The sequence below is a fragment of the Peromyscus maniculatus genome, chromosome 7, assembly GCF_049852395.1.
Source record: "Peromyscus maniculatus bairdii isolate BWxNUB_F1_BW_parent chromosome 7, HU_Pman_BW_mat_3.1, whole genome shotgun sequence".
In the NCBI taxonomy this organism is placed as follows: Eukaryota; Metazoa; Chordata; class Mammalia; order Rodentia; family Cricetidae; genus Peromyscus; species Peromyscus maniculatus.
The window spans coordinates 36,226,605-36,241,055 of NC_134858.1; the positions used below are offsets into that span (position 1 = coordinate 36,226,605).

The 14,451-nt window shown below is 35.3% G+C and overlaps 1 protein-coding gene and 1 pseudogene across 1 annotated transcript; one reads left to right on the forward strand and one right to left on the reverse strand.

Annotated features, from left to right (window-relative positions):
* Positions 1-7,559: 7,559 nt before the first annotated feature.
* On the reverse strand, positions 7,560-8,516 carry LOC102925951 (olfactory receptor 8G50-like). Its single transcript, XM_006992596.4, has one exon. It carries the CDS (start codon positions 8,514-8,516, stop codon positions 7,560-7,562), a length of 957 nt encoding a protein of 318 aa, XP_006992658.3.
* Positions 8,517-9,815: 1,299 nt separating this feature from the next.
* LOC121831274 (U2 spliceosomal RNA) lies at positions 9,816-9,940 on the forward strand (annotated as a pseudogene).
* Positions 9,941-14,451: the final 4,511 nt, after the last annotated feature.

Consider the following 14,451-nt stretch of genomic DNA (forward strand, 5'->3'; position numbering starts at 1 on the left):
ATGATACACAGAGTTAGGTCTCCATATAGTTCCACAATGGATGATTTGAAAATGGAACAATTAAATGAAGGGATAATCAACTTAGCTGGAATTGACATAATGTCAATTATCATTTTGGTAATTCTTCTATTATCCCTAAAAATTGTTTTGATATCAGTGCCAAATAAGAAAAATTGACTGATAAGATAAAATTCTTAGGAAGACAGACTAATGGAACTATGAAAAATATTCACACACAGACAGAGGACTTTAAAGCAGAAGTTGCCATACCATTGCATTATGTAACTGAAGAGGAGCAGCCCCAAGTTATTAGAAAACCAACCTTAATTTACCCAATTACCATTCAAGAATGACCACCAGATGGTAGACATCCCCAAGGCTATTCAGAAGTTAACTGGGATAGTATAGAAATATTAAATTTGAAGACATTTAAGAAAACAATAGTTTCGTATGGAATACATTCACCTTTTGTGAAGCAGATGTTAAATTCATGGGTTACTTGGAACAGAATTATTCCACAAGACAGGAAAGATTGGGGTTGGGGATTTAGCTCAGTGGTAGAGCACTTGCCTACCAAGCGCAAGGCCCTGGGTTCAGTCCTCAGCTCTGGAAAAAAAAAAAAAAAAAGACAAAATAAGACAGGAAAGATTTAGTTACAGAGGTATTGGAAGCTGGTCCTAAGTTACAGTAGAGAACCTGGTAAAGAGACCAGCAGGACCATCAAACAGCAAGGTAGGATTAGAGGTTATGAGATTTCATAAGATCCAATCTTTGATGAGGTCCATTATTCTGATGTGGAAAGACAGATAAAATTTGATGATCACCCTTTGGCCCTATGCTATAGAGCATCTTTGAATGATTTGAAAAAGATTAAAGAATTAATAAAGAAGATTGAGCCATTTACTAAAATTATACAAGGCCCGAAAGAAGCCTTCACTAATTTCTTTTTACAAAGATTGACTTTAGCTTTAAATGAATGTTATCAGATCCAGAAGTTAGATGAATATTAATTAAATCTTTGGCCTTTGAAAATGATAATTCATAGCATAAAAGGGTAATCAGGCCCTTAAAGGCAAGATGAGCACCCGCAGATGAATGGATTAGAAATACAGCAGATACTGGATCTCATACTTTCCATAACACTTGAAATAGAGAAGTGACTTCTAAATTTTTAAGAAAAAATAAAGGATTAGATTTTTAATTGTGGTTAACCAGGTCGTCTGAAAAGGTACTGTAGGCAAGGCATTCCTAGGAACAATTTTTTCCTAAAGAGAATCCAAACAGAAGGCCCCATCCTGCTGGGGTACACAGAAGATTTGTTAAAGGCCAACATTGGACTTATGAATGCAGATCAACATGAGACAGGCAATATAGCAATGAATTTCTGGGGATGTGATTTATTACAGCAATGGAATACCCAGACTAACATTCCTCCAATCTTAGAAACAAACAATAAACAAATATATATTTCTGAGAAAAATATTCAAAGGTATTATAAAGAACAGTCACAGACCATTCATATTGTACATAAACAGGGCACAAAAATTCCTGATCTTTCAAGGGTACCAATAGCCCTACCTTTAAAATGGTTAACTGACAAAATGTCTGGGTGGAACAATGGTCTTTGACATCAGAAAATTTGCAGGCATTAGAACAGTTGGTACAGGAGTAGCTAAATATTCAACACATTGAAGAATCAACCAGTCCTTGGAATTCTACTATATTTTTCATTAAAATTTGGAAAATGGAAAATGGAAACAGATCTAAGAGCTGTTAATAAGGTAATTCAGCCAATGGGCTTTTTTATAGCCTGGAATTCCCTTGCCATCTCTATTACCAAAGGGTGGTTTATTTTATATATATATAGTAAGAAAATGTTTTCATTCATTTTACAAACCAATCAAAGATCCCCCTCTTCCCTCCTCCTGTCCCCCAGTCTCCCCCTCCCAAAGCCCTCCCTACTCCCCCCTACAAGAAGGCAAGGCCTCCCATGGGGAGGCACATCCAGTAGAGACAAATCCAAAACCTTCCCCTGGCTCATAGTGTCCCATCATAGGTAGTGGGCTCCAAAAACCCTGCTCATGCACCAGGGATGGATTCTGATCCTGCCTCCAGGGGGCCTCCTCAAGCAGATCAAGCTACATAATCGTCTTACCATGCAGGGGGCCTAGTCCAGTCCTATACCATTGATCCAACTTTCATGAGTTCCCACTAGTTTGCTTTGGTTGTTTCTACAGGTTCCTTCATCATGACCCTGATGCATTTGTTCATAGAATCCCTCTTCTCTCTCTTTGACTGGACTCCTGGAGCTCTGCCTGGTGTTTGGCTGTGGATCTCTGCATTTGCTTCCATCAGTCATTGGAGAAATGATCTGTGATGACACTTAGGGTATTCACCGATCTGATCACTGAAGTAAGCCAGTTCAGTTCAGGCACCCTCTCCACTATTTCTAGCAGTCCAAGATGGAGTCATCCTTGGGAATTCTTGGCAACTTCCCTAGCACTGGGTTTCTCTCTCTCCCCATGATATCTCCCTCTATCATGGTATCTCTCTCATTGTTTTAAAAGATTTTTTTTTTACTATACCATTGCAAGAATGGGATAGAGAAAAAATTTGCCTTTTCAGTGCCTTCTTATAATAATTCACAACCTGTTAGTGGAAAGTACTTCCCCAAAGAATGTTAAACAGCCCTTCCTTGTATCAATGTTTTATACAATAGCCATTGGAAATAATTCATAATAATTTTTCTAAATCTATAATTTATCATCATATAGACCTCTTACTACCTAATTCAAATGCAGATACCTTAGAGAAAATGTTTGAAGAAGTAAAGAAAATTCTTCTTTTTGGAGGATACAAGTTGCTTCTGAAAAAATACAAAGAGGAGATTTTACTATTTACCTAGGATATAAGATATGTTTACAAAAAAAATTCAACCACCAAAAGTGCAAATCAGGATATATATCAATTACAAACTCTTAATGATTTTCAAAAGTTGCTGGGAGATAATAACTGGCTATGGTCTACAAATGGATTAACAACTCAAGTCTATACTGATGCAAACAAATCATGAAAGTTATGTTCTAAATCAGGAAATTTAAGTGAAGTGGCTCAAAACCCTTATAATTCTGCTCAAAAGTCAGAGTTATATTCTATCCTCATGATATTATTAGATTTTTCCGGAATCTCTTAATATAGTCACTGACTCTAAATATGCAGAAAGTGTTGTTTTGTATATTAAAACTGCTGAACTTATTCCAGATTATTCCAAATTCAATTTTTATTCATTCAATTACCAGAAATAATCAGAAATACAAATCATCCCTTGTAGATAACATATAACAAATTCCATATGGGTCTACCAAGCCCTCTAGCAAGAGATAATGCTGAAATTGATCAGCTATTGATAGGGAATGTGCTAGACACCTCAGAATTTCATAAGAAACATCATGTTAATAGCAAAAGTTTGAAAAAATATTTTCCAGCACTTGGCAAAAAGTCAAGGAAATTATAAGAAAATGTCCTACTTGTTCTTTGTATTACCAAACCCCACTACTTGCAGGAAGTAACCCAAAGGTTACTCAAAGAAATAAAATTTGACAAATGGATGTGTTTCATTTTGCAATGTTTGGAAAAATATGTACACTATATGATAGATACATATTCAGAATTTCAATGGGCAACTTCTTTCAGTTCTGAAAAGACTGATTCGGTAATGAAACATTTATTAGAAGTTATGGCCATCAGGAGATATCTATACAAATTAAGACTGACAATGATCTAGCATATGACTCTAGTAAAATGAAACAGTTTTTTACATATTACAGCATAAAGCATATTACTTGTATATTACACAATCCTACAGAGCAAGCATTATAGAAAGAGTTAATTGCACTCTAAAAGATAAGCTTAACAAATAAAAAGGGGTAATAAAGACCTCCCAGAGATAGATTGCACAATGATTCATTAACTTTAAATTTTTTTAATGCTAATGAGAAAGGAGGGCCAGAAGAACAGAAGAAAAACCAAAATTAGGAGACATTCTATTGCCACTAATCTCATAATTAGATTTTATTTCGACTCTTTAAAACTTTTCTTAGGATATACATATACTTTAACAATTTATATAAATACATAAAATTTATAATATATATTTTATACTTTCTGGCATGCTATTAATGGTCATATAGAGTACTAACTAATTCTAGAAAAGGGCTTCATCTAGCTTCCTGTACATTATTTCAGGTTTGATTCTCTATCAAGTAACTAAAAAGTAAGTTTTTGTACTCTGGAAGTTCTTAACAAATTGTGGTCCTTTAACCTCTTCAAGATCTGCTGCATATGACATTTAAAACATGTAAGTTTTCTGTAATGAACCATTACCATTCCTAATGGCGACATTTGAAGTCCTCAAAAGGAGAATGGATCCCACAACAATGATTCCACCTGGATTGTGGTAACAACATTAAGCTGACAAACACCACCCAAGTTTGGTTTTGGACTACAAACTGCTCAGGACAATTTTAAGGTGGCTAGCTGAGGTGGCCTAGTCTCGGGGACTGCTCTAGCCAGCACTTGACATAAGCCCATTGCACAGAGACTGGAGAACAAATCATACAGCAAGCTCTCCCAGGACTTGACAATTATCCCAATTTTCTCAGGATCCCCTAGGATGCCATTGCCTCTAGAGAGCAGAAAGTAGTTTTAAGAACATGATGCCCATATTCCAAAGAGGTGCGATGAGTGGTTCTTGGTTGTTCAGTGGGTTATGGATATTTGTCATCATTTAGGGGGGTTGGTTACAAGTTGTTGTTGGTAATGGTCAAGAAAAAAAGCTGAACAAAGGAGATTAGACTCAAGGATCTTGTCTTATCTGGCTGGCTGGCTTTAAAAATGTATTTTTGCTTACTCATATAAGATTGTAAAACAAAATGATGATAAAGAAAAATCTATATATACTGTAAGGCTATATAATACATGTCCATGCATGTGTGCATCTGTGTGTCTGTGTATAAATTAAACCACTTGTCCTGACAATGCTCCCCACAAGAACCAGAGACTAACAAAACTCCCAATCGTTGGCACAAGACTCTTTTAAATGGTTTGGTCAGGGTAATCCAAGAAACTCCTAATATAATGTAGACTGACAATGTTACAATATAGCTCTTGATGTGCCCTCCTCAGAATCCCCAGAGTTTGAGGAATAAACCCTATTGCTGAAGTCACTACACATTTAGGACACAGACTCAGATGATCTGAGCTGCATCAAGCCTCAATGCCTCCTTCCTATAGTTGAACTTCCATGGTGTCATAATATACTCTGCAATATTCCAAGGGAGGGAAGAAATTAAACAGTCCTACCCAACTGCAACAGCCATGAAACATAATGGCCAGCATACCAAGATGGCCTTGCAGGTGCAATTTGTATGTTGGTGGTTACCCACAGCTGTCTAGTTGAACTTAGGTTTCACTAAGTTGAATGGAAATCAAGCCTGGAAACCTGGCCAAATTCTTGGGCCATAGACTTTAGGAAAGAATTAATTTATATAGCTACATGTTATATTATTTACTAAGTGTGAATTTATGTTAGAGATGGATCTTTAATTTTTGTAATTCAATGGTACTTTTCCATATTTGGAAAGTATAATCTACCAAACTTTGAAGGGTGAGGACTCTGTAACAGAAAATTCATAAGACCTGTGAAAGATATTGTCATTGACTAATTATAAAATGCAGTAGGAATCTTAAAAGTTCTTATTAATAAAAACAACCCAAGGCCAGGTATTGGGGTGAACACTGAATGATCAGAGAAGCAGAACAAACCACAGCCACCTCACCTTGCCAATTCCTCAGCTGATCCTGTTTCCTCAGACTGGATGACTCTCAGCTGAACTGTGCTGCTCAAAAACCTAAAAGCTTAACAAGCTCTAGTTCCTGGTCTTCACACCTTACATACCTTTCTGCTTTCTGCCATTACTTCCTGGGATTAAAGGCGTGAGTCACCATGCCTGGCTGTTTCCAGTGTGGCTTTAAACTCACAGAGATCCAGATAGATCTCTGCCATAGGAATGCTAGGATTAAAGGCATGTGTGCCATCATTTTCTGGCCTCTATAACTAGTGGCTGTTCTGTTCTCTGACCCCAGATAAGTTTATTAGGGTACACAATATCACTACATTTCCCCTTTTTGTCTAAAACTTTAAAAGCTTATAACTAATAAAAGAAAAACTATTTCCAATAAGTATATACAATATATACAGTGAAGAATTACATTAACAATGTCTAGTCCATTAACATTTGACAGATTCAGATAAAAAAAACTCCATTATATATATTAACAATGTCGAGTCCAGTAACATTTGATAAACTCAGACAAAAAAATTTTATTACTTATCCTATTTAAAACAAGTAGTTCCTTTTTAAAAGTAGATTCAATACTTGACCTTTTTATCTTATCATATCCATATTCTATCTTTTTTCTTTTCATAATAGATTCAATAATCCATCTTTTGTCATTTTTATATCTTCCCCTATTTCTTTTTAGAGTAGATTCAATGATCTACCCATTTATCCTATTATTTCTTTATCATTTTTCTCAGTAGATTCAATGATATACCTCTTATCTATATTCTCTTTTTTCTTTTTCTTTTTTTAAACAAAAACTCTGAATCTAATCTCCTTGTTTGGCTTTTTTCCTGCCCATTAACAACTAACAATTAATAGGATAAAACAATAGCAAACACTTTTATATTAAAAGTGATCTACTTTCCTGTCCCATTTTTTTCCTTCCCAATTAATTATGATTTCCTGAATGACACTTATCAATGGTGAGAAAATAAATTTCCCAGTATATCTTTTTCCCATGTGAATAATGATACAAATATATGCTGCAGTGAATGAATATAACTTCCAAGTCTGAAGTGCAGAAAGGCAGGCAAGAAAAACATCATAACTCTACATGTAGAAGAATTATGAGTATAGAATTGTAGGGAATAGAGGAGAAGTCAAACAGCAGTATAAAGAATGTTGCACAGATAACAATGAATATGCATAGAGCATCTGTTCCTTTTTATCATTGCAACTCTACTTTAAGATAGTGTAATCAACTTGTGTGTAGAAATCTGACAGGATCTGTCCTTTGCTTCCCTATACACTAATATAGTTCTATGTATTTGTCAACTCTCAGAGTTACAAATTGTTTATTCCAATCAAGAAGGCCACTTATAAAACATTGAGACAACCATACAATATTGAATACATTTATTTCCAAATTAATGTAAGTGAAGCTAGCTTAAACAGACATGAGTTAATTAAACAAATATAACCAACCATAAAAAGTGCCTTGAAGAATTTTAGGGAAGTTATATAGGATGCAATCTGTGAAGGAATTCTGGTTTTACCAGAGTCACAGTTCTCCATGTATGCGAAGTTGGGAATCCACATCTCTTTTGTATTTTTCATCCAAATAATCATGTATTAACAATAGTCTCATATCTAGTGTTCATAATTGCGTCTTGTAGACTAATTTCTCCCCCAGATTGCAGAAAGTATACTCCATTGCTAAGGAAAACTGTTCTTTGTTGAGAAGAAACTTATGTTTTCTAGTAATGAATTTAGGGCGACTCTGACATCTTTGTTTCTCAGGCTGTAGATCATGGGATTCAACATAGGCACAACAATGGTATAAAACACAGATGACAGTTTTTCTTGGACCAGGGAGTTGACCGATGATGGCTGAAGGTAAATAAATGCTAATGACCCATAGAAGACAACAACAGCCAAGATGTGAGAGCTGCAGGTGCTGAAGGCCTTGGATCTTCCCCCGGTGGATTGAATGTGGAGGATGCTGACAATGATGAAGATGTAAGAGCTAAGGATGGTCATAACTGGCACAATAATGTTAAATGCACTGAAGGACAGTGCTAGTATTTCATTGATAAAAGTACTAGAGCAAGAGAGCTCCAGTAATGGGAAAAGATCACAGAAGTAATGGTTTATTGTACTAGCCTTACAGAAAAGCACCCTCAGCAGGAAGACAGTGTGAGCTGTGGCACTTAGAAACCCCATACCATATACCCCAGCTACCATCCACAAACAGACTTGATTGGACATGGTTACATTGTAAAGTAAAGGGTTAGAGATAGCCACATAGCGGTCATATGCCATTGCAGCCAACATGTGACATTCTGCAACAGCAAAAGCACAGAAGAAATAGAACTGAGCTATGCATTCTGGGTAGGGGATGACATTCTTCTCAGTCACAAAGTTCACCAGCATTTTGGGAGTAATGACAGTGGACTGACAGCAGTCAATAAAGGACAGACTGCTGAGTAAATAATACATGGGTGTGTGCAGCTGAGAACTAAACAGAATCAAGATGATCATGCCCAGGTTTCCCACAACTGTAAACAAATAGACTCCTAGGAAGATGAGGAATAGGGGCAACTGGAGCTCTGGGTTCTCAGTTAATCCAGCGATGATGAACTCAGTCACTGTGGTTTGATTCACTTCTTCCATTCTCTTCTGGAAATTCTATGTAAGAAATTTTTATATAGAAGAAAAATTTAAGTATCCATTCTCCTATCACTCAATGAAATTTAAAACAAAATTCAAATATTTTCAGGTATCTTCAATCCTCTGTCATCCTCTTTTTTATCTAAGCAGTCAGAGACATTGCAGTCCTGAAATCAAGAGATATGCAAAGAAATAATCACACAGATGTTTACATACTTGTGACTTTGTCATAAGAATTATGTTTACTAGGACCAGTTTCCTAGCACATACAAGCCATTCTGGCACCCTCTATTAACTGTCTCGTGTATTTCTCATGTCTTATTTATGGCATCTTTCTTTTGGTAGAGAAGTTTTATATGTGGTAAAGGAGATACAATATCCACAAAAGAACCATAATTACAGTTAGTGGTGAAGGAATTGAGGATTTTACAATAAAATAATCAAAAAGAGAATTGTCTATCTCTTCATTTAATTCTAGATATTTAGCTGGGGAAATCAGATGCTAAAAGAATGTACTTAAAAGGAAAATTAGAAATCAAGAAAATAAAACATCTACTAGTACATAAAGATAAGTGAACATCTAGAAAATTCAGAATTGGTTAAAGAGATCTAGTAAATGTAATTACCAGTATATCAAGTCAATGTTAGATAACATAAATCATGAGATAGTCGAAGAAATTTTAGGAAAATCACCACAAACCCAGGAGAAATCTTGGAGTTCTTTGTTTGACCCTTGGACTCAGCAGTTGTGGTTGACCACGCACCCACAAAGGACAGCTGTCTCCAATCGGGGTCAGTTCTATACCATGAGGAAGAACTTCATATTAACTACATGTTGATACTCTTAACTCATGTTAATTTGAAGATGTTGCTTGTATGGTAACACCAGAACTCTTATTTTCCAAACTACACATATTGAAAGAAGATCCCATTTCTATGTTAATGCTTCTCTTAAGTACACCTCTACCATAAAAGCTGAGAACCATATACCAGGAAAGAATGTGTCTTCCAAACTGGGAGTGTTGAAAACCTAAACCCCAATACAGCACGCTGAAAAAGCTGAATCATTATAGGGAGCATAGATCATGTGGCAAATTGATGAATGCTGTTATGTGGGTGGGTTAGTTGCCACAGGTGTGGGATTATAACATGGGGCTGATATTGTTTATATATTTCTTTATATGTTCCATTGATACTCCTTTTGTTCTTCAGCCTTCTGCCATTTCATGATGTACCAAAACGGTCTTCCCTTGATGTGGGCTTTTGGTCTTGAACTTCTCAAACTTAAGAAACTTATAACAAATCACTTCTCGGCCTTTTGGCTAAGATCAAGTGTAGAAACTTATAACAAGATAAATACAGATCTGATTGCTATATATTGCCTTCCTGTGGCATTCTATTTCACCAAAAAGAACACAGCAAGGCTCACATTCTTCTACATCTTTGAGTCCATTCATTGGCTGGCTTTGCTGTATTTCTCATGCTTTGCAAAGCTTCCCCAGGAAATATTGGTCTCTGTCGCAGAATCCTCATTATCTGTTTACGAATGAAATATGCATGTGGGCTTGGACCAATTTCATTTACTAACTTTTCCTGTAGCCCAGTTCTAGCAATCTCTCTTAATACCATTGCCTTCTGTTGAGCTCCACTTGTATCTCCTGAGTGTTTGTATGTCTTTGTCCTTGTCACAGAGTTACCCAGTACCTGCTTTGTATCAGTTGTCATGGGCTCCCTATGTCAGATGCCTATTAAATATGAATGAATCATAAGCAAAATTACAAAACCAGGCTTTTTTGACAAAGAATTGGTTTTTAACCAGTAAATTGAGATGCAAAGATGCACATATATTTCATTAGTTTATTCTTTCTAAATGTTCATCTTACCAGCACCACCAACAATATAACTGATGTATATATCACCTCCCCAAGTTTCTTTGTAGAAATTTGTGTCTATCTTTGTATTTTGATACGAATAATTGGTATAACATCTACCACCAAATAGTTTGAATTATACAGTGTTATATTTTAAACTTTCAAAATACTACTACACTGATTATCTTTATGAAGATATTCAGAAGAACTGCTTCATGTGAAATACCTGAGACTATGAACTCATTAAACATGTGTATTATCTATGTTCTCCACCCAAGTTCTCACAATCATCATTGTATTCTCCAACTCACTGAGTTTCACCACTACAAATAATTAATATAAGTCGGTCCATGCAGTCTTTTTCCTGTTATGTCTTAGTTTATTTTTCACAGTAAAGTGTCTTCCAGATTCATGATTAGTTTTCAATCAGTGCAATTTCACTTGTAGGGAAAAGAAACAGTGAAGATTCAGAGCTATGAAGTTTACATCCACAATTTTTGTATCATTCACTATTTACTAGTTACTAATAGAAAATATGAATGAAATAGATAATGTAACCAGCTTTAACAGATCATTTGTTACATGAGATAATTATAAATTACAGGTAAAAATAGAGAACAGCATCTCACAGTAATATGAACTCAAGCAATATCTAATTTTAATGTGCAAGTTCTTAATGTGTTATATTTTAGTTCTGCATGTTCAATTCTGTCTTGAAACAGCATTATATAAATAATTTGGAAGATACCAAATAAGAAATTATTTGACATTTATTATAAATAGTAATGAATACTTATGTGCTGATAATGATTCAAGTAGTTATTATTACGAATTAACATGGACTAATATTAAAACAAATTTAAATGTGTTAAGTATATGGTTTCCTGTGGCCTTCAGGATAAGGAGATAACGAATAGAGATAATCTGTTCTTAAGAATTCTACAGTCTAGTCGGCAAACAAGACACAGGAATAAATAATTTACAAAGATCCGGAAGGACCACAGCCACTATGATGCTAGTCCACCACTCAGTGATGGTATCAACAAAAGTATGTTAGAGAATCATACAAATAAAACATTCATTCTTTTTGGCCTAAATATCACATTGCATGATTGATACAGAAAAGTACATTGAGTGTGCACACAGAATAGGTTGTAATCTTCCTTTAAGCTTTACTCTCATCTCCTTATTCTATTTAACATAATTTGTTGTTGTTAAAGGTAAGATTTGTGTTTTATTCAATAGTTTTCAACAATTAAAAAAATAAAAACCAATACAATAAAGCAATATAAGCCTTGCAAATGAGCACCATCTTAAAACTCAAACAAATATATTTTTATTATCCAAAAGAATTTTAAAATTTAAATATATTTGATCACATTCTTCCACACCGCCCAAGTCCTTTCCCACTCCCTACCCACACTAATTTGTTTTTTCCTCAATAAAGAACAATAACAACAACAAACCAATATAATGACAAACCTCCCCAAACCAAGAAAACAAAATAAAATCATGTACCTCCTCAATAAAACCACCAATCTGTAACCAAATAAAAGCACACACACACACACAAAATCTCTGGAGTCCAATATATGTTGGTCAACTACTCTTGAACATGAGGCCTGTCCTGGAGGGGTTGATATACTCCATGTCACTCTATTGGAGAAAGCTGATTTTCCCTCTCCCAGCAGGAATAAGTGACGGTTCCATTGTTAACTTTTACCCTGTTTGCTAGGTTGACATTTATTCATTATTTTTTTAAAAATATGTAACAAAATAAATAATATATAGTAAGATAAAACAAAAGCTGTAACATCAAAGTAGGACAGGACAAACCAACAGAAGGAAAAGAGCCCAGGAGAAGGAACAAGAATCAGAGACCCATTCATTTACACACTTGGGCATCCCATAAAAATACTAAATTTGAAGCCATAATGTATATGCACTGGACCAGGCACATTTTGTGCTTATTTTTTATGCTTATTGGATTTAGAGCCAGAAATTACTTAACTATATATTTGTTATTATAAGCCATAAACCACACTTTCTTTCATATTAAATTACATTTGTAGTAATTAACACCATGCCTTAAATTTATGAATTAAAAATTATTCAACAAGCTAAGTAAATAAACAGCTTCCAAATGACTGTAAAACAATCAAACCGCCTGAGTTAAAATTAGTGTACACAGAAGTGGTTGTCATGATTTTATATTATAGGGAATGGGAGAATGTTTATGGAAGCTGGTGAAATGAAAAGGTCTGGAACTTAATTGGTTCCAGTTGTCATGACAACAAGGGAGTGGGGGAAATCTCACATGACCACACACACAGATAAAGAGTTACAGCAATTTTCTGTTCTATTGCTGTGAAGAAATCTCGTGGCCAAAAAGCTTAAAGAAGCAAGGATTTATCTGTGGAGTTTTGTTAGAGTTCCAGAGGTTTAATCTTTCCTCATCATGGTCAGTAATGTGACATCAGGCAGGCAGGCAGGCCCCTTGGGCAGTAGCAGAGAGCTACATCCTATTACACAGGCAAGGGCAGGGAGAGTGAGACTAGGCCAGACATTGGCTTGTGAAACCTAAAGTGCATTCCCAGTGACACATCTCCTCCAACTAGACCATATCTCTTTCAGAAAGATCATGGCTCATAATCCTTCCTAAACGGTCCACCAACAGGGATCCAAATATTCAAGTATATGACCCTATCTTTGCCATTCACATTCAGTTCATGACAGCTATCCAACCCTAACTGGTTAGTCCTAAACACATACACACATGAGTAACACTGAATAGACTCACCATGTTGTTTGTATATATGCATACATATATATATATATATATATATATATATATATATATATATATGATACATAGCATACATGTATGTATATATAACAGCAATTAAAGAAGTCAGTCATCTGAAAGCTGTTGGGAGAGAGAACAGGAAAAACTAAGGAGAGAGAGGGAATGTTTGGAAAACGAAATAAAGAGTATTCATCTGTGAAATTCCTGAAATAATTTTAAATTAAAACAAGCATTAATAAAACAATATTATCAAACTTATTTTAAAAAGGAAGTGAGGATCTTGGAATGAAAATGGGTCTTGAGAGATAAAACTCAAACCTGTGTAATAACAAAAGAACATAGAACAGAGTAGGGGAGTTTAAGATATTTAGGAGCTAAGGACTTGTATCTGGGCATACCTCTCCTCCTTCCCAGACAGCTCAATGTTGGAAGCTTTTCTTCTCCTTTGCATGAGAAGGAAAAATGGATTTGAGTATGTGAGGGGCAGATTACACAGAAGTATCTATTGAGCCACTATTCCTCAAAGCTGGATTTCAAAGTCATTTGTTGTTCTACTAAGATTGGTTGGTATAAACATTTTATATACTGGGCACAGACAACAAGAGATTGGTTATGAAAAGAATAGTGGGAGTTATCTCCCTCTAGAGTCTCATCCCTCAAGTTTCATCTCCAGGGAAATCAACAACCAGAATTAACATATATTTCCCAGTGGTTCTTCAGTGTGTAATGTAGTCCAGTGGCAGGATTTTTTTAAAATATAGGTTTCATAAAGTCTGTAAGAAACACTAAACTATTCCTGAAACTTCAAAGATATACACTAAAGGGATTTTCTAAAAATATTGTCTTCAAAAGGAAAAAAAATTAAATATCAAGGAAAGCAACTGAAACTTTTTGTTCTTGGTAACTCATTGACAAATGATAGCATGAGGGAGCCGAAAAATCAGCTTACTTGGAAGATTTTACCCAAGAATTTAATAAAATCCATTTTCTTCCCACCCAAGTTACAAAAATTTAGATATTTTAACCAATGCACACGAAGTGGCAAATAAGACTAATGAGGGAAAACCAGAAGAAGACTTGTGGACTAGGGTTCCAGGTAAGGCAGGTGCCATCAAGAGCTACTGCGTCTTACTAAAGAAACCGATCAGATCCTAAAAGGAGGAATATGGGTTCACCCCTCCCTGTTTTCAAGAACAACATTAAGAAGTTCTGAGGGCAGGTGGGGATGGGAACATGAGAGATCAGGGTGCAGGGAATGATG

Coding starts and splice junctions, on each gene's coding strand:
- LOC102925951 (XM_006992596.4), bottom strand. CDS start 8,516: ATGGAAGAAGTGAATCAAACCACAGTGACTGAGTTCATCATCGCTGGA.